Source organism: Schistocerca serialis, chromosome 6 (genome assembly GCF_023864345.2).
Source record: "Schistocerca serialis cubense isolate TAMUIC-IGC-003099 chromosome 6, iqSchSeri2.2, whole genome shotgun sequence".
NCBI lineage: Eukaryota > Metazoa > Arthropoda > Insecta > Orthoptera > Acrididae > Schistocerca > Schistocerca serialis.
The window spans coordinates 645,660,034-645,684,753 of NC_064643.1; the positions used below are offsets into that span (position 1 = coordinate 645,660,034).

At 37.3% G+C, this 24,720-nt stretch overlaps 2 protein-coding genes and 1 pseudogene across 5 annotated transcripts in view; 2 read left to right on the forward strand and 1 right to left on the reverse strand.

The window, feature by feature from the left end:
- LOC126483635 (carcinine transporter) overlaps positions 1-8,350 on the forward strand; it is a 395,544-nt gene extending 387,194 nt beyond the window's left edge. Inside the window, exon 12 of one of the 3 annotated variants that reach the window (XM_050106689.1) lies at positions 5,821-8,350. In XM_050106689.1, the coding sequence (XP_049962646.1) occupies positions 5,821-6,046 (226 nt within the window). In that variant the 3' untranslated portion in view covers positions 6,047-8,350. The remainder of the gene's footprint in view (positions 1-5,820) is intronic. The other 2 variants (XM_050106688.1, XM_050106690.1) reach the window with 2 other exon arrangements.
- LOC126485468 (5S ribosomal RNA) lies at positions 5,036-5,153 on the forward strand (annotated as a pseudogene).
- Positions 8,351-15,756: 7,406 nt separating the features above from the next.
- LOC126483636 (myosin-11-like) overlaps positions 15,757-24,720 on the reverse strand; it is a 239,549-nt gene continuing 230,585 nt past the window's right edge. For both annotated transcript variants that reach the window (XM_050106692.1, XM_050106693.1), the window contains exons 8-9: positions 17,929-18,128; positions 15,757-16,297 (exon numbers count right to left, since the gene is read on the reverse strand). In XM_050106692.1, the coding sequence (XP_049962649.1) occupies positions 16,218-16,297; positions 17,929-18,128 (280 nt within the window). In that variant the 3' untranslated portion in view covers positions 15,757-16,217. The remainder of the gene's footprint in view (positions 16,298-17,928; positions 18,129-24,720) is intronic.

The window sequence follows — 24,720 nt, forward strand, 5'->3', positions numbered from 1 at the left end:
GTGGGGTAGCCTGTGTGTGTCTCAGTGGTACAGATACCAGGGTATTTGTGGAGAGGCCAGACTAACCCAACCTATGGTTCCTGAAGAAGGGCAGCAGCCTTCCCAGTAGTTGTAGGAGCAACAGTCTGCGTGACTGACTGATATTGTCCTGCAACATTAGCCAACATGTTGTTGTTATGGCTGGCACTGTGAATGACTGGAAGCAAGGGGGAACTACAGCCATTATTTTTCCCAAGGGCATGCAGCTCTACTGTATGGTTAAATGAAATGCCATCCTCTTGCATAAAATATTCTGGTAATAAATAGTCCCCTATTTGGGTCCCCTTGTGGGGACTACACAGGAGGATGTCATCATCAGAAAACGAAAGCTGGTTTTTTATGGGTCGGAGCTTGGAATATTAGATCCCTTAATCAGATAGGCAGGTTAGACAATTTAAAAAGGGAAACTCATAAGTCTAAGTTCAATAGCATGGGATTAATGAAATGTGGTGGCCCGAAGAACAGGGCTTCTTCTGGTCAGGTGACTACAGGGATATACTTAAAGAATCAAATAGGGGTAATAGAGGAGTAGATCTAATAGTGAATAAGAAAACAGGAAGGTAGGTTATCTTCTGTGAACAACATAGTGTACACATTATCACAAACAGTGAAGACATGAAGTCAACACATAGGTGCATGTCATATCAGTGCAAGTTTATATACCAGCTAGCTCAGCAGATATGAATAGTTTCAAAGAGAAAAATGAAGAGAGAAAAGAATTTATTCAGATAGTTAAGGGAGATGAAAATTTAATTGTGGTGTGTGACTGGAATTCGATAGCAGGAAAAGGAAGACAAGGAAAAATAATAGGAAAACAAGCAATTTGGGAAAGCCATGAAGAGCGAAGTTGCCTAGAAGAATTTTGAAAAAGTGTGAGTAAATTTTTGCCAACATTTGGTTTAAGAATCATGGAAGAAGATTGTACACCTGGAAGAGACTTGGAGACATGAGAAACTTTCAAATAGGTTTCATAATAAGATGGAGATTCCAAAACCAGATATTGAACTGGAAATCATTTCCAGAAGCAGATGTGTGCTCTGAAATACATATAAAAACTGAAGAAACTGCAGAAAGGTCAGAAATTATGGAGATGGGACCTGGATAAAAGAATGGTTTTTATGAGTTTTGGACAGAGCATTAGGCAACAATTGATTGAAACAGGGGTACAGAACACTATAGAAGATCAGTGGGTAGCCTTAAGAGATGAAACAGTGAAGGCACCAGAGGATCAAATAGAAAAAGGACAAAGATCACTAGAAGTCCTTTGATAATGCATGAGGTATTGAATCTAATTTATGACAGAAGGAAATATAAAATGCAGATAATGAAGCAGGCAATATGGAATACAGACATCTAAAAAATGAGTTGAAGGAAGGGGAAACTGGCAAAGGAGGAATGGCTAGACAAGACAGACCAGGTTGTAGAGAATGCATAAATAGGGGAAACATGTTGGAAAATTATTAAAGAGACCTTTGCAGAAGAGAACAAGAATTGTGTGAGTATCAAGAGCACAGATAGAAAATCTGTGATAAACAAAGATGGAAAAGCTGAATGGTGGAAGGAACAGATGGAGGGGCTATACAAGGGAAATGAACTTGAAGACAATGTTGTAGAAAGGGAGGAGGAAGTAGATGAAGTTTAAATGGCAGATTTGATACTAGGGAAGAATTTGACAGGGCACTGGAAAACCTAAGTTGAATGAAGGCGTCTGGAGTGGACGACATTTCTGCAGAATTATTGTGATCCTTGGGAGAGCCAGCCATAACTAAACTATTCCATCTGGTGTGGAAGAAGTACAAGGCAGGTAAAATACTCTCCGACTTCAGGAAGAATTTAGTAATTCCAGTTCTGTGAAATACAAGTGCTGACAGATGTGAATATTATTAAACTATTAGTTTAAAATGAATGCTCGCAAAATACTGACAAAAATTATTTACAGAAAGAAAAAGGGAAACATTGGCAGAAGCTGACATGAGGGCAGATCAGTTTGGGTTCTGGAAAAATGTAGAAACATATGAGACAATACTGGCCCTGCAACTTATTTTAAATATAGATTTAAAAAAGGATATGAGACAATACTAGCCCTGCAACTTATTTTAAAGATAGAGTGAAGAAAGGCAAACCTATGTTCATTGCATTTGCAGACTTAGAGAAAGCTTTTGACAATCTTCTCTGGAATACATTCCTTGAAATTCAGAAGCCAGTTGGGATAAAGTACAGTGAGCGAAAGGTTATTTACAACTGGCACAGATGCTAAAAGTCAAAGATGTGAAAGAGAAGCAGGTTAAGAAGGGATTGAGGCAGGTTTGCAGCCTATCCCCAATGTTATCAAATCTGTACATTGCCTAAGCAGTAAAGAAAGCAAGGAGAAATTTGGAATGGTCATTAAAGTTCTGGAAGAAGAAAATAAAAACTGAGGTTTTCCGGTGACACTGAGTTCTGTCAGAGACAGCAAAGGACTTGAAAAAGCACTTAATAGGAATGGATAGTGTATTGTTATAAGATGAACATCAACAAAAGTTAAACAAAGCTAATTGAATGTACTCAAATAAAATAAGTGATGCTCAGACAATAATAGTATTAATGAGTTTAAATATTTTGGCAGCAAATTAATCCATGATGGCCACAGCAAAGAGAAATTAAATTGCAGATTGGCTATAAAACAAAAAGCTGTTTTGGAAAAGTGGGAGTTGTTAACATTAAATATATATTTAAGTCTTAGGAAGCCTCTTCAGAAGGTATTTGTCTAGAGTTGGGTTGGGTTGTTTGGGGGTTGAGACCAAACAGTGAGGTCATCAGTCTCATCGGATTAGGAAGGACAGGGAAGGAAGTCAGCTGTGCCCTTTTGAAGGAACCATCCCGGCATTTGCCTGGAGTGATTTAGGGAAATCACAGGAAACCTAAACCAGGATGGCCGGATAAATCACGGAAAACCTAAATCAGGGTGGCCAGATGCTGGATTGAACCATCGTCCTCCCGAATATGAGTGCAGTGTGCTAACCACTGCACCACCTCACTTGGTCATATTTGTCTAGAGTGTATCCTTTTGCTGAAGTGAGAAATGAACAATAAGCAGTTCAAACAAGAGGAGAATAGAAGCTTTTGAAATATAGTGCTATGGAAGAGCATCCAACATTCGATGGGTAGATTGAGTAACTAATGAGGAGGTACTGAACTGAATAGGAGGGGAAAAGATATCTAATCTAATCTACAGTTTGACTAAAAGAAGGGATCACGAGGCATCAAAGAATTGTCAGTTTGGTAATGTGGGAAGGGAGGGCCTGGGAGTTGAACTGTAGTGGGAGATGAAGGGATGTATGTTTCTGTAGTTATTCAGAGTTGAGGAGACTTGCACAATGTAGACTATCATGGAGAGTTTCATCAAACTAATCTTCAGACTGAATATCAATAACAGCAAGAGCAGCAGCAACAAAATACACTACTGAGCCAAACCACTAAGACCGCTGCCCACAATGAGACTGAATGCCACCTGATAATGTTGCGGGTAGTCATGTCGAGAAGAGATGTAACAGGTATCATTCTAGTGATTATACTGGCTACAATTGGAGAAATCTACAACATAAGCAATTTTAAGAAAGGGCATATTGTTTTGGCCAGCATCTGAGAACACGTATCTCAGAAATGGCAAAACTAGTCAGACGTTCACAAGCTACTGTCAACCACATCTATGGGAAGTGGTTTTTGGGCAGTGAAACCCCACATAAACACCAAGGTGTTGGATGTCCAAGCCTTATTGCAAAACATGGAGGTAGGTGGCTTGCTTGCTCTGTAAAGCACATAAATTCTGATGAGAACAGTGCTGGTCCAGGCAAAAATTTATCAGAGTACAACATTCAGCACACATTGTTGAAAGTGGACTCTGCAGCAGATGACCTGTAAGTGTTCCCATGATGATCCAATGTTCCCATGATGATCCAATGACATTGTCAGATAATATTGCAGTGAGCATGGGATCATTGACATTGTATGACGGATCAATGGAACTATCTTACCTGGTCATATGAATCATGTTTCTAGTTGCACTATGTTGATGGTCACATCTGGATATAAAGTCATCAAGGCGAACAGCAGATCAAAATGTGCACTGTATCTCAGATGCAGGCCAGTGGAGACAGTTTCATGCTATGGAAGACATTCACCTGAGCTTCCATGGAACAAGTGATAGTACTATAATAACCCATTGACTATATGAACATTTTGAGGAACCACCTGCATCCCTTCATGCTCGATGTCTTCTGTGGCAGCAGAAGCATTTCCCAGAATCATAACTGTTCATATCATAAACTCAAGGTCAGGATTGTGACACAGTGGTTTGAGGAGCACAATAAGTGAACTGATGTTGATGTTTTGGCCACCAAATTTGTCTGATCTGAACCTGATGGAACACATCTGGAACACTATTGGGTACCATCTCATTGCCCAAAAACCACCGACCCGTAAGGTACAAGAATTGTGTGACTTGTGTTTAGGCACCTGGTGCCACACACATTTACAGACATACCAATGATCTATCAAATTCGTATCTCTAAAAATCACTGCTGCGTGGTTTTCCTGCTTTTAAGCAGGTGTGATAGTGTGTATAGCTGGAGATGTAGAGTATGGATTTAGATGTATGTAGATGTAAATATTGCTTATAGTTTTCAATAGTGACTACAGAATATTAAAAAGTAACAAATTTATAAAAGAATAATTACTAAACATTTGGACACCCTAAATTCTTTACTGCAATTTTGTTACATTTGCATTTAATTATGCTGGTGAATAATTTCAAACTATGAAGTTCATTTTCAACCCAGGCCTATTAAAGCTGCACTAACACTGCTTGATTAGGCGACAGTCAATTTACACATAGGTAATACACACATAATGCGTAATCACAGGAATGTCAGACCCCATATGTGTTCACAAAGTGCACATTGTGAATCTGATCTGACATTCCATGTCACTTAGTATTATGTGTATATTACCCGTATGTGCCAATGGCCTTGCCGCAGCGGTAACACTGGTTCCCGTCAGATCACCAAAGTTAAGCACTGTCGGGCTGGGCTAGCACTTGAATGGGTGACCATCCAGTCTGCCGAGCGCTGTTGGCAAGCCTTTGTGAGGCAAACTGAGAAGCTACTTGATTGAGAAGTAGTGGCTCCTGTCTCATAAACTAACATACAGCCAGGTGAGCGGTGTGCCGACCACATGCCCCTCCATATCCGCATCCAGTGATGCCTGTGGGCTGAGGATGACAGAGTTTAGTTTAGTTTACTTTATTTCCTGTATCTGAATTGACTTACACCTTACCAAGCATTGTTATTTCAGCTTTAATACACCAGGCTTGAAAATGAACTATTTAGTTTGAAATTAGTCACCAGCATAATTAAACATGACAGTGATGGAATTAAATAAAGAATTTATGAAGTTGCTGGTCCTGTCCCAAATTCATGTTGGAAATTATAAATTTGGATACTCTTATCCATCTGTCACATATGTATTACATTTTTGGATAACTGTTCAACACACACAAATTGTTAGCACTACTGCACCATCATTGTCACAAGTCAAAAATTATATTCTCTTGATACTTTAATTGTGCTTGTTTATTATTAGAGGTTTTGGGATTATATATGTTTATCTGATATAGTATACACATTAGTATTCACTGTTTAATGAAAGCATTTTTTTCACACCACTATTCCAAGACAAAAAAATAAAAGATCTTTAAAATTGGTTAAATTCTGAAACTTAATGTTTTTTTCTGCACAATTTCAGGCCATCATCTATAGCAACATCATATGAAGATCTTGAACCACATGAAACTGTGGAACTACCCGTTATGCCACAAGAATTAGTGCAGCCTCCAAGTGAAGCAACACCACTGGAGCGAAGAGAAACTAGACGCTTCTCTAATAGGACTCCAAGACTAGTTCGTCAGTCAAGTGTTATGGAAACTCCAGTGGATTCATCAGGTGTTATGCAAATGACTTACTGGTTCTAGAATGTTATGACACGTGAACCCACCCTTATGTGTGTTCAGATTGACAGTTCCGTTTTGCATAACATTGTAAAAAAGTTGGGAAATTTGTTGTATAGGTTGACATTTCTTCTCTGAAAAAGAAACTGCTGCCCTGGATTTTTATATATGAAAATAATTTTTTTATATTTCTTTGACATGTATTTCTCCCACAAACATTGCTATTTGGTAAATAATGCTGACACAAAATAACTCAGCAAATATTCAAAATGTTTCTGTCTTTTTATGTATTCTGGAAAGAAAAATGATTATATATTGCTGCTAAATTAGTTCATTTGCGTGAGAATTGTTGCTATGTGAAAAACAATTCATAAATTCAGGTTTTTATTTAGAATTGTGAATACTGTACTAATAATACAAAGAACATGGAAATATTATATAAGGGCAGGCATAATGCCAATGGAGGGGTGTAGCAACTGTTGGAAAATTGCAGCAACTTTTGGAAAATTATAGCTAATTATTTACTTCAATCACAGTTGCTGTTTAATGAAGGTCATTACATTACTGATGGCTGAAGTATGTTATCAACTACAATATGGAAAAACATGGCTGACTGTAAATGACAAGCTTTCTAGCAGCATCACAAAATTCCATCTAGTTATGAAGAAAATCACAATCCATTTACTAGGTTAGTAGGTGGGAAGAGGCTTGCTGGGTTTTCATAGATAGCATAATTTTCCAATAGAATAAGGACAATCTTTTTCATTATTATATTTTAGATGCAATTGGCAATCATTTTGTATACAAAAAACTTACAGTAAGCAGTGTATATTTTAAAAGAATACTTGTTCAAATGAAATAGGTAAATGTTTGAATGTATGCATGTGGAAGTATACAATTTGTGTTACGGGCTACAGTAAGAATGTTCTGGATTATAAACAAGTGAATGAAATAGTGATGGGTAACTTCAATCAAACATATTATATGTTTTTGCTTCTTGCAGCTTTATACATTGACGTCAGACGTGAAAAAATAAAAATGAGTGTATATTCCATAAGCATACTTCTTCTCTTTTGCAATTATCAGGACAGACATGTGTAACTTTAAAAAAATGTAACATATGTATTGAAATAATACAGAAAGAACAGCGGTCCCAGCAACATGAAGATTTCTAGAGGTAAAATGCTGCTTAAAACATGGAAAAAGCAATGAAGTTTAAAGGTATCATTCTGGTAATAACATTGCACTTCCTTTCATATCTGTGGCAAATATTTTTGTGTGTGTCATACTGTGAGCAGCTGTTGGAACACAATCCACATTATTACGTAATTAATGATCTATGTTGATTGAAAAGTATTAATTTATGATTTTATGTGGACATTTTTAAAGATGTAGTCTTCTACGCTCGGAAGGATATATCCATGTTAAGTGTTGATACTGACATTGTTAATGTTTATGCACCAACATGGGTTGCCTTTTTTGATTTTCAGACAAGTAACACACAATAGGCATTACACATTTTTGTTTTACGTGTATTTTTATTATTAGATTACACATAATGATATTTTAAACCTGGCAACTATATAGCATAATGGTCAAAATTTTTCATTAACAGTGATTAGTAATAGAACAAAATAACAGAACACTTCCTTCACATCTCATTACTCAATTTAAATGCTGAATTTATCAAATTTTACATCTTATGTATAATGCAGTGTGCTCACTTCATGAACTCTCAACCACAGATGATACAACTTGCTGGCCTGTTATATGTGTGCACCCAAAGATACACACACCACAAAGTCATTGCATTGATACCATTAGATTTTAAATATGAATTTGTAGTACTCCCTTTCTACTTCAAGGAATGCTTAAAATTGTTTCCTCCCTGCTGTAAGATATGTGTCACAGCCATTGTTCAGTGTAATGACCCTTTCTTCAACTTATTATAAGCAATTAAATTAATTCTGTGTCTTAGTACAGCCTTCAGTAGAATGAGGATTAGTTTGGTATAGTTTTGTAAATCTTACCATTTAGATTTACCCAAATGCATAAGTCACAATAACTAAGATCAAAGGACTTGAGGGCCATAAATATCATATACCTATCTAATCATAAAAAGAAATCTATTAGCGATCAGGAAAGATACAGTAGTATAAACTGTAATATTGTCTTCATGAAAATACTTTTTCTCATCTGTTTGTTAAATAATGGAATGAATATTGTTGTCACATGAAAGTCAGAAGTTACATGTCTATTAATAAAGATATGGGCAGCTATTTGGCATGTTCTTATTGCAGTCAACCATCTCATTTTAAGACTTTGTTGAATGCCTACATTATATCCAGGAACTCATCATTACAGTACCACACATCTTTTGGGGATAACATCGTCTGGAATTTTGAAATCACATCTCATCAGTCATAAATGTTGTTCGTATAGTCACATTACCATTATACATATTTTCAGGTAACCAATTACAAAAAACAGTTCACCTAGTGAAATGTGCCTCCTTAAGTTATACCACGAAAACTATTGTATTGTGTGTCTAAAACATGTGAATTACACTGCTTCCATGGCTAATCCTACAGATGTGATGGTTGATTGTGACAGATGATGGAGAGATTTTTTCGGATTAACCTCTGATCATAAGCTAATATCACTTCTTCACCCAAAACATGCCTTTTTCATTCTCTCTACTCATCACAAAGTGAGGCCATTAGGGTACACTATTTCTTTAATTTTCAAATACAAACCTCTGTAGGAACCATTGGATCAGGAAAATGAAAGAAGAAATCCTCAAACACTTTTTGTTTTACATAATGCTCCTCCACCAAATGAATTTGCTCTTCCACACACTTCATTTTCCAACAGCAGCTTACTGCACTAAAAATAACAAAACAGCAAGCTTAAAAGTCTACAACCTACAGAGTTGTAATATGTGACCATCAGGAGAAACACTTGGCAGAAGGGCTCATTCTGTCTGAAGAACACTCTCACTTCTAATACCTTTCAAAATACCAGGTGTTTCATTTATCTGAAGACTGCTTGTGTGGCGCAGTAGATGCCAGGCAGTGACTGCTTCATTTCCTGGCGATCAGATGCTGTGTTGCCCATCTATTGCTGTGGTACGACATGACTACATTTAAAATGTAAGCAAATAAACTTTGTACTCACCCATGTCATGCAAGGAGATACTGGAATTGCCTACCATTATTTTCCATGACTTTCTGACATCTACTCAAGGAATTATTAATCACATGATGTAATTATCTCTGATATATTGAATTAAATGATTCACGGATATTATCCTTGCATTCCTGCATTGTGTGAAGATTTGTTGTGTACACTTTGTCCTTCAGTGCACCCTACAAATAAAAATCACACGGAGTTAAATCAGGACTTCAATCAAGCCAGATATTGTTACATTAAAAAATGGTTGCAAAATCTTTTGCAAATGTCTTTCACTTGTAACTGTGTCATAAAAAGAAATTGAACCTATTATTCTGTCACCACTAACTGTGTACCATACCCCTATTTTCTGATCATGAAGGGGTTCCTCATGAAGCACAACAGGACTATCTGCACTCCAATGTTGACAGTTTTGGGAATTAACACACCTGTGTAAATGTAACCAAGTGCTGTCTAAAAACAGAATGAGGTAAGGATCCATTTCATCATTATGCACTTGTTTTAAAACATTTCACAAAACCTAACCCTGTGTGTCCAGGTCACCATGTCAAAGTTCTTGTACTACTGATACTTTGTAAGAGACTTTTTAGGGGAATTTTCCAGGCAGTATGCAGTGCCACTGAAACGAGCTTCTGTGAGCACTGTACATTGTCATTTACGCTTCTTGTCTTGAACACTTCCCGTTTCATGAAATTTATTCACTAATTTGTGAAATGCATCACGACTCGGAACTCGAACACCTAGAAACTTCTGTTCAAAGAGTACGAGCGACATTGTATGCACATATGAATCCTAACTAAACACTTGTTGTGGAATTCAGTAATTCACTTTTGCCATTGTTGCATTCTGAATAGTAGCAAGAATAGGGGATGAGGACAAAATCTCATATATAATGGAAACTGATTAATAATTGTTGCTTGAATAATTAAAAAAACTGAAAGGGATAACTGAAAGAAATCGGAAGGTATACATAGCCTGAGTGAACTTTAACTGGCAATAATATCAACAGTCCTGTAAAGTCTATACATTTTTTGATTATTTTTCATCATTTAAATGTACATACATCTTTTTTCTGTTACCACTATTGTGTGTAGAGAGCTTGGTATTACAATACTGGTTCTGGATCGCCCCTCCTCTGCTCACACAAATTTTTCTTGTCTGCTTCGATCCTCTTGATGCAGGATTCTTGGCTCGGGTGAAATGATGAACATATGTGGTTATTAATAAACATCATCTTGCTAGTAACTTTTATAACACTTCTTTAATCTACAGTTAGAATACACATTTTTGAACAATATTAATGCAGCGAAACTCTTCATACATTCACCCACTAACACTTATAGAGACAAACAGGTGAAGATACAGAAATTAATCAATTCAAGAGCATATGTCTACTCTTTGAAAATATTATATTTGTCACAAAATATCTTATGCGTATAAGAAAAGAAAAGAACAAGAGAAATAAAATAAGAAGAAGAAGAAGAAAAAGAAAACAGGAGAAAAAATTGAAAAATACATCCAACTGGCTGAGGAAGTCAAGGACATGTGGCCTTCAGGCTAAAACCCACAAAAAAAGGGGTTCATAGTGTGGTCCTGTGTGACACATTTGACCAGCAGGTGCTGCTTACACAGCAGGCCTGCAATACTGTGGGCAGGTGGTCATCAGATTAATGGAACACCCTATATTGTGAAATCATTTCTCAAATTCATTATCTTTTCTTTCTTTGAACCTCGGTTGCCTTCTATATATTCAAAACATGAATTCTATGCCTATAATACTTAAACCTCTAAGATAATTCTAGTAATGCACAATGGACTTGCTTAGCGTATCAGAAGAGACCTGTGACCAACTTACTAGACACATAGCAGTGCGACACAAAAACCCTAATTGATAGATGTTCTTGTGAAAAAAAGTTGTATTCAGACTATGCTTACATTGTGGAAGCCACAAGGAGGGTCTCCTGAAAAGTGAAGTTGCCACATCATCATGGCACACCAGGGCTGCAGTATCACTGACACAGTGGAAGGTGCAGTATCACTGACATAGTGGAAGGACCAAAGCAGTGATGTCATGATTGCTCAACAACTATACCTCACATCCCAGCTCTGCTGAAGGGAAAGTGCTGCCATTTCAGATATAGTGGCAGATTAAGCTCGCATAAATACTGCTAATTTTAGACAAGCATCATCAATCACTGCCTTCCACCAGCTATGAGAGGAAGTTTACACCAATCAGTGCCCCAAAGCAGCTTATCAAGTTGCTGCTGCTAGACAGTCTTAATGAGCTGAAAGGCTGCCATCTACAGCTAAGTCCTAATGTTGCTGACTTGATGTCTTCCAGCTGGTGGCCCACCTGCTGGCTACCTTCCATTCATTGCAGGCCACCTACCTTTGGGGTCCACAGTTTGTACCTGGACCTCTTAGCCACCCAGCCGCCATCACCTGTGCAGACAAACTTTGCTGCTCTTCACTGTCCTGTGCAGGCAAGCTTTGCTGCTGTTCGTTACCCATTGTGAGCAAACTCTGTTGCCTGTTCACAGCCCTGTGTCGGCACACTCCTTGGCTGCCAGCACTACCATCTGCACTGGGGTCCATGGTTCGACTCTGTGCACCTTGACTCGTCCTGTACTGAGTTGCACATCTGCACAGATAATGACACTGACTTCGCAAAGACTGTATGAGTGACACAGTGGAAGGTGATGCACCAATATACTGTGAGACTGCTGACCACATAACCTCGCCACCTGCTGGCAGAGTTGACACTGCACATGGGCTATGATGGAGGCTGCTTGCTGATCTATGCAAGTTTCACAGACTGAAACGAGCCTGCACCTTGGGGTTGCTGACAACTCCTTAGCACCATCTCAACTGAAGTATTCTGGCATGAGATAAATGAATAACTGACTTTGCCACTGTTGTGACTGGACGTTGGACATCCTCCTGGTACCTATCCACCACACTGCTAAAACCACACCCAAAATGGAGAGTTGACAGCCTTCCTGACCACTAACAGCCCAGGTCCACCACCCACTGTAGAGGTCATTCACCTCTGACCTCTACAATGTGAAATTCTTTTAGGGCTCTGACTCTTATGTCTAATATACGTCACATAATTTGTTAACGCTTCCTATGTTCCTTCCAACTATCTCATTAGAGGACATGCACATGGTTTCCTCAGCTCTCTTTTTTACATTGAGTGGAGAAAACATTGATTGGTTTTTCTTTAACCTCTTCACTTTATCTTCATGGTTCATACTGGCACAAAAAAATTATTTCATTCATTTTTAAAGGAACTAAGTCTTGTAAAGTAATAATACCATTGTTTGTGACTCTTGCAATGTACTTGAAACTAATACTTGGGATAGAGAAAAGCATTGCCATGGATATCATGATTTTATCATTTGTGGACATAAAAATTGTTCAATATAAAGTGATTAGAGATTTATCTACTTTTGTGACTGATGACCATAATACTAAAACCATTCTTTCACATCTGTTATATATATAAAGCATAGTGTATGTGTGTACATCTTGGATCTCCTCCCAAACATCTGGATCAATTTCAATCAAATTGGACATAGAAACAGCAGGTCTCATGAGTATCAGCACTGTGTGGTTTATAACCACCTAACTCCTATAGGAGTGACAATATGGGCAAAAGCATTTTTTTCATTTTTTCCCCGGCCTAGCATATAGGCTGCCCTGCACAACAGACATTGTCTGGGAATAGTATCAGCTGCCAAATCATTTCCTCTTTGCAGGACAGCATACATGTCAGGGGCCATAAATGGTCTTCTGGGCCTCTGTATGTCTGGGTCAAATAAATGATTTTAAAGCTCCTGTTGTAGTCTGCCCTGCATGGCAGGCGTGTTATGAGTGTAGTATTGACCTGCTTTATTAAACGGAGTTGCATGGGGCTACACATGCCAATGAGGATGGCTGGGAAAGTTTGAGATGAATAGAGGAGGGGATGGAAAAAGCAAGGGGGAGGAGAGAGGGAGGGGAGGAGGGATGCTGCATGATGTAGGTGGAAAGTGTAGAAGGGTAGTGAGCAGGTCAAAAAGGAAGGAGGGAGGGGGAGGTGGTGATGGAAGAAAGGAGGGGAAGGAGGATATTGTCAGAGGAAGCCAGGAGGAAGATATGGTGAGAGGGGGAGGAGAAGACGTGTTCAATATATGTGTCAAATGCTTACACAGGTGAGGCTGCAGGGAAAAGGCTAGTTTTTTGTGTACAGAACAGACATTTCATGAAGTAATATACACTATCATAAGCACAGTATTTTCCAACTAACCAAATGAAGCCAAAGTTGAGTGACTGAATGAAAAAAGAAGAAAAACTACTGTGCGTATCTACTACCAGTAAAAGAAAGATATTGATTAATCCACAATATGGACGAAGACTTTTGTAAGTTCCTCACAATCACAAAAAGCAGGCTAGCATGAATGGGAGTGGGGAATAACCCAAGGAAACTGGAAAGAAATTTATCAAGGAGAGGAGGGAAACACACTAACAAATAGAGAAGTTGCAAGGAAACACAAAGAGCTCTCACAATGCATAATATAAACAAACAATCCATGGATGTTAGTATCATAAAAATCAAATGTGAAGGAGTAGAGGAAAGTAAATAAAGGCTCTCTTTCCAGCCAATTACATAAGAAATGCTGAGAATGAAAATTAATGTGTGGGTACAACTGATGCAACAAATGAAGCAGATGAAGTGCTATTCATTTAATAAATAAATAAATAATATATCCAATTTTGAGGTAAGCAAATTGCCAGAGAAAAAGCAATGATATTTTTTGTTTGAAAAAAAAGGCAGTTTTATGGACAATGGAGAAAATATGGGTACACAAAGAGGACAAAAGTGACAATTGAAGACAATGAGAAGGAAACAGAAAAGAATTATAAGTTAAGAATAATAGAAGGTGAACAAAAGAGGGAGATACATCATCTGATCAATTTTGCTCAAGGCTGAAAAAGTGACTATAACTGTGCTGTTTAAAATTATGTATTACTACTCAGTATAAACGAAATTGTGACTGGTTTGTATCTCCTCTGTGTTCCTGGTTTCATTAAAATTAATTTGCACATAAGCTGCCTCTTCCTGTTATCAGCTTCACCATGCTTAATTATTGTTAAGATGTGGCACTTTTGAATTGATCTGTTTGTATGCTCTTGTATCACTTTAAGTGGTACACTCTACAGACAATTATTTCTAAGATAAATTGATGTATATGTGTATGATAAATTGCTAAAAGTTTATGGAAATTTTATAAATTTCTTGTTGAGGACTCAATTTCTGCACTTAAAACAACAAAAACGGGACTATTTACTTTTTGACATCAGGTCAATTATAAAATGTGATTTCATGTTGCTCACTAAAACATATCTTCATTTTTAATAAGTTATGTTGTTCTATTTCAAAATGTAGTAGAGAGAAACCATTTTATCAGCATTTTCTATCAGTCATTTCTCTAAATTACAGTACATGAAACTACAGTAATAAATTTTACCAAGTTTTATATTTGGTCATTTCTGTAGAAATGCATTTATGTACTTTGTTACTTAAGGATATAATTATGTATGAGTTTGATCATCAATAGAAAACCAGCACCATGTAAATTTATTAATATTAAAATAAATGAATTGATTATGAACCCCATTGTCAAATAGTGAACAAGCAAACCTATTAAGATTAGGTCTTTCCACAAGAATCTTTTAGGTAAAAGTTGAAGGTACTCATAGTGGCTTTCTTGTGAAATGTAAAATGTCCAAGTAGCCTGTGCTCTGAAACTCTTTCCTTTGATATTTATTTGCAGTTTTTAGTGTGAGCTGCAACAACTACAATATCACCTGTATTACATTTTTTGTAAAGTGGAATAATTGCTTGAAACATGTCATACAGTTGGTTTAGAAAGAGGAACAGCCAGTACACTTTTATGCGTTTATTTCTGGTTGTGTTTAAAATGTCAAATGACAGATAAACATAAATTCACTTTGCACATCACTAGACGAGTCATATTTTTCATGTATTCATTCACATCATGTTCTATAAATGCCATCTGAAGGAGAGCCATTAGAGATGTGGCACAAGTCCAGCTAGAATGTACCACTGCTAGTTACTTCTGTAAAGTGTACTACCGAGAAACTGTAACTAGCACTAATCTATTCAGACAATTACGGCAATTATTTCTAGAGAAAAACAGCTACCTTCAAAAAGGCACTGCTCCTCTGCCTATACTACTGAGCTGCTATTTCCAACAAAGTATTTATGTGACTTTTTAGAGATCACTATTAGCTTTTCTATACTGGCAGAGTAAGAACTGACCTAATACAAATGTCATGAGTTATACAGAATTTACATCCTTGAGTCCAAGTATTCTGATACACTGTGGGAGTGGCTGATGAGGTATTATTTTACTTTATCCTTAAATATTTGGGGATTTTCAGTTTGCAGCCTGATGAACCAATAGCAATCTGTTATAGACTTTTACACCATAATATAAAAAACTATTCTGAATGCTAGAGAGCGATGCGTAGTCTCTATTGAAATTATTTCTGCTTCTAGTATTGTAGTTGTGAATAGCTGAGTTTGCTCTAAATTCACTCTTGTTATTAATCACACATACCATTAGGGAGTATATGTATAGGCAATCAAGTGTAAGAATCCTTATGTCCCTGAAGAGGTTCCTGCAAGATCTTCAGTATCAACTTCCAAAGCTCAATGTCAAGAACAAGACAGGGATTAGAAACATTATTTAAAAAAATAAATGATAAAGTCATTACATTGTCATCACAGTGAACACCAAACTCATTAGAACATTTGCAGTAAATTGGTGAATATTCACAAATTCAGTTCTTCTGGTGTCAATTGGAGTGACATAACTGGTATTTTTTACCATACAATACCTAACTGGTGCTACCTATTTGTGTTGCTCAGACATTCCCCCACAAAAGTAAATAGTAACAATGTCACAGCAATGCTGAACCCATTGCTTCATCTTCATGAGCAGTGGAAATCTGCACTTCGGTACTTCAAGACACCAATTAAGTCAACCCAACGGTGTTTGCTGTCTTTAAACTCTGCAAAGAAAGCATTGTTGTTAGACACAAAAAGCATCTCATCCATTTTCTCAACCCACCGCCTATAATATATCATTATGTTATTGAGCTCAATAAAATCAACACCCATGCAGAATTAATGACTAATTGTGACTGTTTTTAAAATCAGATGTCTTTCAGGTAACAATACTGCTAACAGAAATATGCTAGAAACTTTCTGTGCTTTTCAGGTTGATATACTGCATAACACACTTCAAATAGGACACTTAATTGGGGGGGGGGGGTCTGCAATGTTCCAAAATAATGTATCATAAGATACTACTTGCTTGACAATAATTAATATAATTTGTCTAAGAGCAGTATCTCTCACTCGACAAATCATGGCTGCATTAAGTTACCTTACAACTTTCCTTCTTCTTAAACCTGGTGTTCCCTAAGGCTATCCATTCCTTTTACAAAAGTCTCAACAATTTTCATCCTTCTTCATTTCTACTTCTCCATCCTTCCACTCTTAATATTTCTTCATATCCTTCTCTTTCCTGGTCAAAGTGTGCATATAAGTCTCCCATTATCATGGTCTTTTGTCAGGATAGTTGTCTCAGCATTTCCTCTTCAAAGTTCTACTCATTAGCAGAACATACAACTTGTGGTGCATGATCTACTTGCAGTGAACCACTGGATGCTCTCCACTTACATGATTGTAAGGTATTCTAAATAATTTTATGTGCAGAGTCAGTATTTTTTTATGCTATTTGATTCAAGCTATTGGTAAATAGCATTAGACAGCTTGACTAAAATTATATTTCCGTTATAATAAGAACTGCACAGTTTGGTGTTTTGACCTAGGGAAGCTTACTGTACACCTTTTTTACTTCTTTTCTTTCATCATTTTTTTATTCCTCCTTTTTGTCAACAATGACTGGAGAGAGTAATATTTTGTTATGTCTGTGATAATTAGAAATTAAGTTTGTCAGTACTTATTTGTGAAGTTGCTTCCTGTTGTCTGCACAATGTAATTGATAGTAGGTTTGATGAAAGAATCTTACTGAATTTTGTGATCACTGAAAACCAGCAAGTTGAGTAGAATGTATTTACTAAATAATTTGTTAATATTATTATGTTTTACACCAATAAGGAAATAAAATCTTCCAAGCTGAGTTCTCTATATACTTATATAAAATAAGTACAGTTACATCCATTTACCAAAATTTTTTATCCTATAAACAACATTAAGAAAAAATGGGTCTAAACACTAACACTGTACATTATGTTTTATAATCAGTTATCTCTGCAGCTCCAACCTGGAATTTCCATCCATTCTCTCTGGCTACACATAATGAAGTAAAATAGTTCCAACCTCCAGAGATTATAGTTAAAGCATCTTCTGATCAGTTTATGACACTGATGTAATTTTGGCTTCACACACACTGTCCAGCAGTCTCATAGATACTGAGAAGATTTTTTTTCTAGTTTTATAGTGTATGCAATATGTGTTTAACAACTCAATGTTTGTGTTTTATGCAGTGTTCCCTGTAAAGTCTGTAACACACATAACACTACTCTGTTCAGTCTGCTGAAGATCAAAATTACATAAACAAAAACTTTGTTTCAGTCATTAGAAGTGGAAAGATTACTTTTCTCATTTGTCTCACCAGGATGTTGACCATCTGTTTGTACTGACTGCTCTTCAGGAATTGTCAAAGCCATTTTATTACTGTAAGATTCATCTGCCCCTTGAAACATAACACCTTTCTCACTTTTTTCTATGACTATATCTGTCTGAGTTTCTGAGTTCTTGGCATCTGTTTTCTTATTAGATGCATCCTTGTCCATTAGAGCTTCTTCCATTAGTCTGTAAAAATGGTATATGAGAACATCAGTATACCTTAAAATACACATAACAAGAAACAGGAGTATTTTGCACTTGCAAATTCCTGTACAAAGAACTTAAAGCCTTGATTCTGTATAGTATTAGTTCTCATATAACAATTAGTATTCAGAATCAAGTATAGAGGAAGGCTGACATTTTAGCAGATTAGTGTTACGTCAGTGCAAATGAAAATATTTTAAATCCTTACAAATGTCCTTAATCAAGCTTTTCACAAATCAGGATTCAAGCAATGATTGTGTACTATTTTAAACTCATACATCGTCATTTGGAAGTACTGAAAAGATGATAAGATGATAATAGAAATGATGAGCCACATCTTGCCATAGAGATATAATTCCAAACAATTTGTATGCCAACGTATTACACCAAGATACTTCTTTGGTTCACACACCTGTGAGCATTGGATTATGGTGAAGCAATTGTTTGACTGATTGATCCATCCATCCATCACGCTAAACAATGGAAAATCCAGGATGGAATGTAACAATATTATGAAAAGGAAAGTTGCCACTCACCATACAGCGGAGATGCTGAATCACAGATAGGCACAACAAAAAGCTGCTGAGTCACAGATAGGCACAACAAAAAGGCTATCACAAATAAAGCTTTCGGCCAGTAAGGATTTTGTCAGAAATAGATCTCACACACACACACACACACACACACACACACACACACACACACAATCACACACACACACATACACTCACACAAATGCAACTCACACACAATCACTACATGAATGTGGCCAGCCTTATCGTTGTGCCTATCTGCAACTCAGCATCTCCACTATATGGTGAGTGGCAACTTTTCTTTTCATAATATCATCCATCATGTTACATACATCCCATCATGAACGGAGTCTTCAGATATATGATATGAGTAAAGATGTATGTTAACAATAGAGGAGACACTCTTAGAAGTTTAAACAGTATTGTAGTTGATCAGTATACAATTTAACACTATTATACCTTCGACAGCTAAACCTAACCTATTAAATTAGCAGGTAACTTGCAGTATTTCCTGTGTCTTTTCAATTATTTTGAAATTTTGATTGCAGCCTAGCTCTCTGATGTAGCCTTAACATTACTACCCCAAAGTGTGGACCACAATTGTGCTAACTCCATGTGATACAGCCAAAGTACCTCAAAGTTTCAAAATTTAGCTGCTTTTACACAATAATCGGTGGCAATAGGGACAATTGCTGTATCTTGAGGAATGGTAAACATCATTCCTCATGTAGTTTTGGTAAAATATACAACATTAAGCTGAAACTTTTTACATCAAACTCCACTCCAGATGGATCCACAGCATGTCAAATCAATGCACGCACTGCTTCAGAGTGAACTTCATTCAAGAATCTGCAGCAGTCTGCACACTTGTCCATTTTGTGGGTCATATTCCATGTATTGGGAGCATGGAGAGAAGACAGTGAGGAGTGAAAGAAAAGCATACCACATAACACAGTTAAGTAACAGACAGTGTCTGATCAAGGAACCAGAGCGGTGAGATGGAGCAGAAACTATATGCTATCTACTAAAAAAAATGGTGTGCAGGAGGGTGAGGTGGCACGTGAAGTACAATGGGATGAAGGGAAATGACTGCTACAATAAAGGTAATTAGTGGAAAGACCATGAAAAAAGGGAGTGAGAGAGCAAATTTGACAGTGAAAATCAAACGTGAAAAAATGAATGAGACTGCGACTGAAGTGTAGGGCATTGTGGGATGAATGATACAGAAGGCAGAAAGAAAACAGCAACATGAACCAGCTCAGGGAGTCAAGTGTTGAAGGCTTACCCCTGATGTCTATGCACTATCCAACTTGAATCTTGTAGCTGCCCCTCCCACATCATCCTCTCTGATGGATCCTCTATGCTTTGTCTGTAGGCCACAACTTTTCTTGTCACTTAATTCATCGTTTAGTAATATTGTGTCACAAAACCCATTTCTTTCTGATTTTGATTCAACATATCAGCACTACTTTCAAAGGAGCCTTAACTCTAGAGACTATATTCCTTTGTGGTACATTAGGGAATGCTCATCAGCAGCTCGTGCCTGTTGATAGGTAGAGGAGAAATAAAATGCCGTCCGTGAACTAAACAGGCCAGAGAAACATTAGCAAATACCACTAGGGCAGTGTATAAAATACATGCTTTCAAGCAAGGGAAAAAATCTCAAAAAGACTGGAAATAATGGAAGATGACGAAGCTATTCCTGTGGTCGCCATTGAATCATATGCATACTAATCTTCCATGCTCTCCCACATTGTGAAGAAAAATAATAAAAATTAAAGAGCAAAAAAGAGACCTTGGCATATGAAATATGCATAACAATCTTTCATGATATCATCTATAACAATGGTAATCTAATTTCCATGGATGGTACATACATTATTTTACTCTCCTTGCTAAATGAAGGGCACATCTCTTGGAATCCACATTACAGGGAAACTTTTCCTTTTCTGTTGCATTTTACAGGGCTCTTCTTTTTCATCATTCCCCACATCACTTAATAAAGATTAGTTAAAAAACAGTAAATTAGTTCCTTCATTTATGTTTCACAGATCCCATTGTGAAGGGGAACATTCACAGATGACCGAGCGTGGTGGCGCAGTGGTTAGCACACTGGACTCGCATTCGGGAGGACGACGGTTCAATCCCGTCTCCGGCCATCCTGATTTAGGTTTTCCATGATTTCCCTAAATCGCTTCAGGCAAATACCGGGATGGTTCCTTTGAAAGGGCACGGCCGATTTCGTTCCCCATCCTTCCCTCACCCGAGCTTGCGCTCCGTCTCTAATGACCTCGTTGTCGACGGGACGTTAAACACTAAGCTCCTCCTCCTCCATTCACAGATGTGAAACAATTTAATGTGTACGTAAGCATTGAAAAGCAGCTGCTAGAAATTAATCATTTTACTGTGTTAATGAAACAAAAATTACAGTGCTGTATATTATTTGTGATTAAATATGCAAATTTGACAAAGTGAAATCAGCATGAACACCTTTACTTCGGAAAAAAATATTGCCTCCTCAAATATATCTTCCTATTTACAGCTAAATATGTGGCTGCAACAGTGCCATTAATTTGAGGTAATCATATTAAGTATGTAATGTTAAGACAGAATAAGTTTATAGAACTTATTCAATATTACACAGTTGAAGTTGTCAAGAGGTCCAGGTTTTAACTATGTAGCAAAATACAGTTTTTCATGCCATGTAAACTCGTGCTTTGTAATGATTAAAACAGTTTTAAAAAACTGCTTGACAAAAGATACATTTTTAATTCCAAATCTACTACAAAATTGTTATTAAAATTTAGTTGGATAGCTAAAAAAATCTGAACACCAAGTGGAGGGAGTAAAAAACACACACACACACACACACACACACACACACACAAATACACACACACACACACACACACACACACAAAGGTTTAACTTATGCAAGCTTTCAGAGCCAGTGGCTCCTTCTTCCAGCAGAAGAGTTGAAGGGGAAGAAAGAGGAGAGAAGGAAAAGGGCTGGAGAGGTTTAGGGAAAGGGGTACAGTTGGAAAAAGTCACCCAGAACCTTGGGTCAGGGGAGCCTTACCGGACAGGATGAGAAGGAAACACTGTCATTAAGACTGTTATATAACAGCAACTACTTATTCCAGATGCTACAAACAACAACAACAACAACTACTACTACTACTACTAGTAGCACAGGTCCATACACATAGACGAGTAACAATCATTGTATTCATTATCACTATTTTTATATATACTTATTTACAATTAAAAACTCAATATACACGGACTTTAGTATGACAGTACATTCTGCATGAACAAATAAAATATTGAATACAATATTTTTTGTGAAACAGAAAGCTACCTGTACAAAATTTCATGTTGTTTGTTGTTGTGGTCTTCAGTCCTGAGACTGGTTTGATGCAGCTCTCCATGCTACTGTATCCTGTGCAAGCTTCTTCATCTCCCAGTACCTACTGCAGCCTACATCCTTCTGAATCTGCTTAGTGTATTCATCTCTTGGTCTCTCTTTATGATTTTTACCCTCCACCCTGCTCTCCAGTACTAAATTGGTGATCCCTTGATGCCTCAGAACATGTCCTACCAACCGATCCCTTCTTCTAGTCAAGTTGTGCCACAAACTCCTCTTCTCCCCAATTCTATTCAATACCTCTTCTTTAGTTATGTGATCTACCCATCTAATCTTCAGCATTCTTCTGTAGCACCACATTTCAAAAGCTTCTATTCTCTTGTTGTCCAAACTATTTATTGTCCATGTTTCACTTCCATACATGGCTACACTCCATACAAAAACTTTCAGAAACGACTTCCTGACACTTAAATCTATACTCGATGTTAACAAATTTCTCTTCTTCAGAAACGCTTTCCTTGCCATTGCCAGTCTACATTTTATATCCTCTCTACTTCAACCGTCATCAGTTATTTTGCTCCCCAAATACCAAAACGCCTTTACTACTTTGAGTGTCTCATTTCCTAATCTAATTCGCTCAGCGTCACCCGACTTAATTCGACTACATTCCATTATCCTCGTTTTGCTGTTGTTGATGTTCATCTTATATCCTCCTTTCAAGACACTATCCATTCTGTTCAACTGCTCTTCCAAGTCCCTTGCTGTCTCTGACAGAATTACAATGTCATCGGCGAACCTCAAAGTTTTTATTTCTCCTCCATGGATTTTAATACGTACTCCGAATTTTTCTTTTGTTTCCTTCACTGCTTGCTCAACATACAGATTGAATAACATCGGCGAGAGACTACAACCCTGTCTCACTCCCTTCCCAATCACTGCTTCCCTTTCATGTCCCTCGACTCTTATAACTGCCATCTGCTTTCTGTACAAATTGTAAATAGCCTTTCGCTCCCTGTATTTTACCCCTGCCACCGTTAGAATTTGAAAGAGAGTATTCCAGTCAACATTGTCAAAAGCTTTCTCCAAGTCTACAAATGCTAGAAATGTAGGTTTGTCTTTCCTTAATCTTTCTTCTAAGATGAGTCGTAGGGTCAGTATTGCCTCACGTGTTCTAACATTTCTACGGAATCCAAACTGATCTTCCCCGAGGTCGGCTTCTACCAGTTTTTCCATTCGTCTGTAAAGAATTCGCATTAGTATTTTGCAGCTGTGACTTATTAAACTGATAGTTCGGTAATTTTCACATCTTTCAACACCTGCTTTCTTTGGGGTTGGAATTATTATATTCTTCTTGAAGTCTTGAGGGTATTTCGCCTGTTTCATACATCTTGCTCCCAGATGGTAGAGTTTTGTCAGGACTGGCTCTCCCAAGGCCGTCAGTAGTTCTAATGGAATGTTGTCTTCTCCGGGGGCCTTGTTTCAACATAAGTCTTTCAGTGCTCTGTCAAACTCTTCATGCAATGTCGTATCTCCCATTTCATCTTCATCTATGTCCTCTTCCATTTCCATAATATTGTCCTCAAGTACATCACCCTTCTATAGACCCTCTATATACTCCTTCCACCTTTCTGCTTTCCCTTCTTTGCTTAGAACTGGGTTTCCATCTGAGCTCTTGATATTCATACAAGTGATTCTCCTTTCTCCAAAGGTCTCTTTAATTTTCCTGTAGGCAGTATCTATCTTACCCCTAGTGAGATAAGCCTCTACAACCTTACATTTGTCCTCTAGCCATCCCTGCTTAGCCATTTTGCACTTCCTGTCGATCTTGTTTTTGAGACGTTCATAAAATTCCATTAAGTTTCATATTTAAATGCTGGGAAAAGAAATACACAAATTATGAAAAAAATAGTAATGACTAGGATTGTTACAAGGTACTCCCCATCATGCATCATATTGTGGCTTATGGAGTAAGTATGTAGATATAGACAAATGTCCTAACAAACTAGTTACATCTTTCCACACTAACACTAAATAACTGCTATTTATCTACAAGAACAAGCTCCATTTTTATATAACCACACTGACTTATATCAAAGAATATCTGTTACCTACATTGTGCAGTATATAGAAGTAAAGAATAGATGCGTTTGAAATGTAGTGTAGCAGAAGAATGCTGAAGTATAGATGCGTAGACACGATAACTAATGGGGTCATCATAATCTACTGTGTCTAGCCTCTGGCTGAGTCCATTTAAAACATAAGCCTCTCCATCTATTTCAGTCCTCCTCCCATGCTTCTCTCTCCCAGAATTCTCTCTCCATCATGCACTCCTCCAGTCCAAAGATTCATGTCTCGCAATCTTCTTCCAAGTCTCTTGTCTCCTATCTTCATTTCTTGGGCCTGTCGTGGTATCCTGCCAATTCCCATTCTTTTAACACGCCTGTACTATCTTAATCTTACCTTTTTTGTGATCTCTTGCATGTACTTCTCTTTCATTATTTTTCCCCAACCATTTTCCTAATAAGTCCTGTTCTGCTTCTTTAAAAATTCAAATCGCAAGACTGTATCCTGCTCACCTGCCTTTTCTTCAGTACTCACATTTCTGATGCATGTTGAGTAGTGGAGCATAATTGCATTTTGGTGATACCTCCTTGCTCCAGACCAGGCTTCTCAC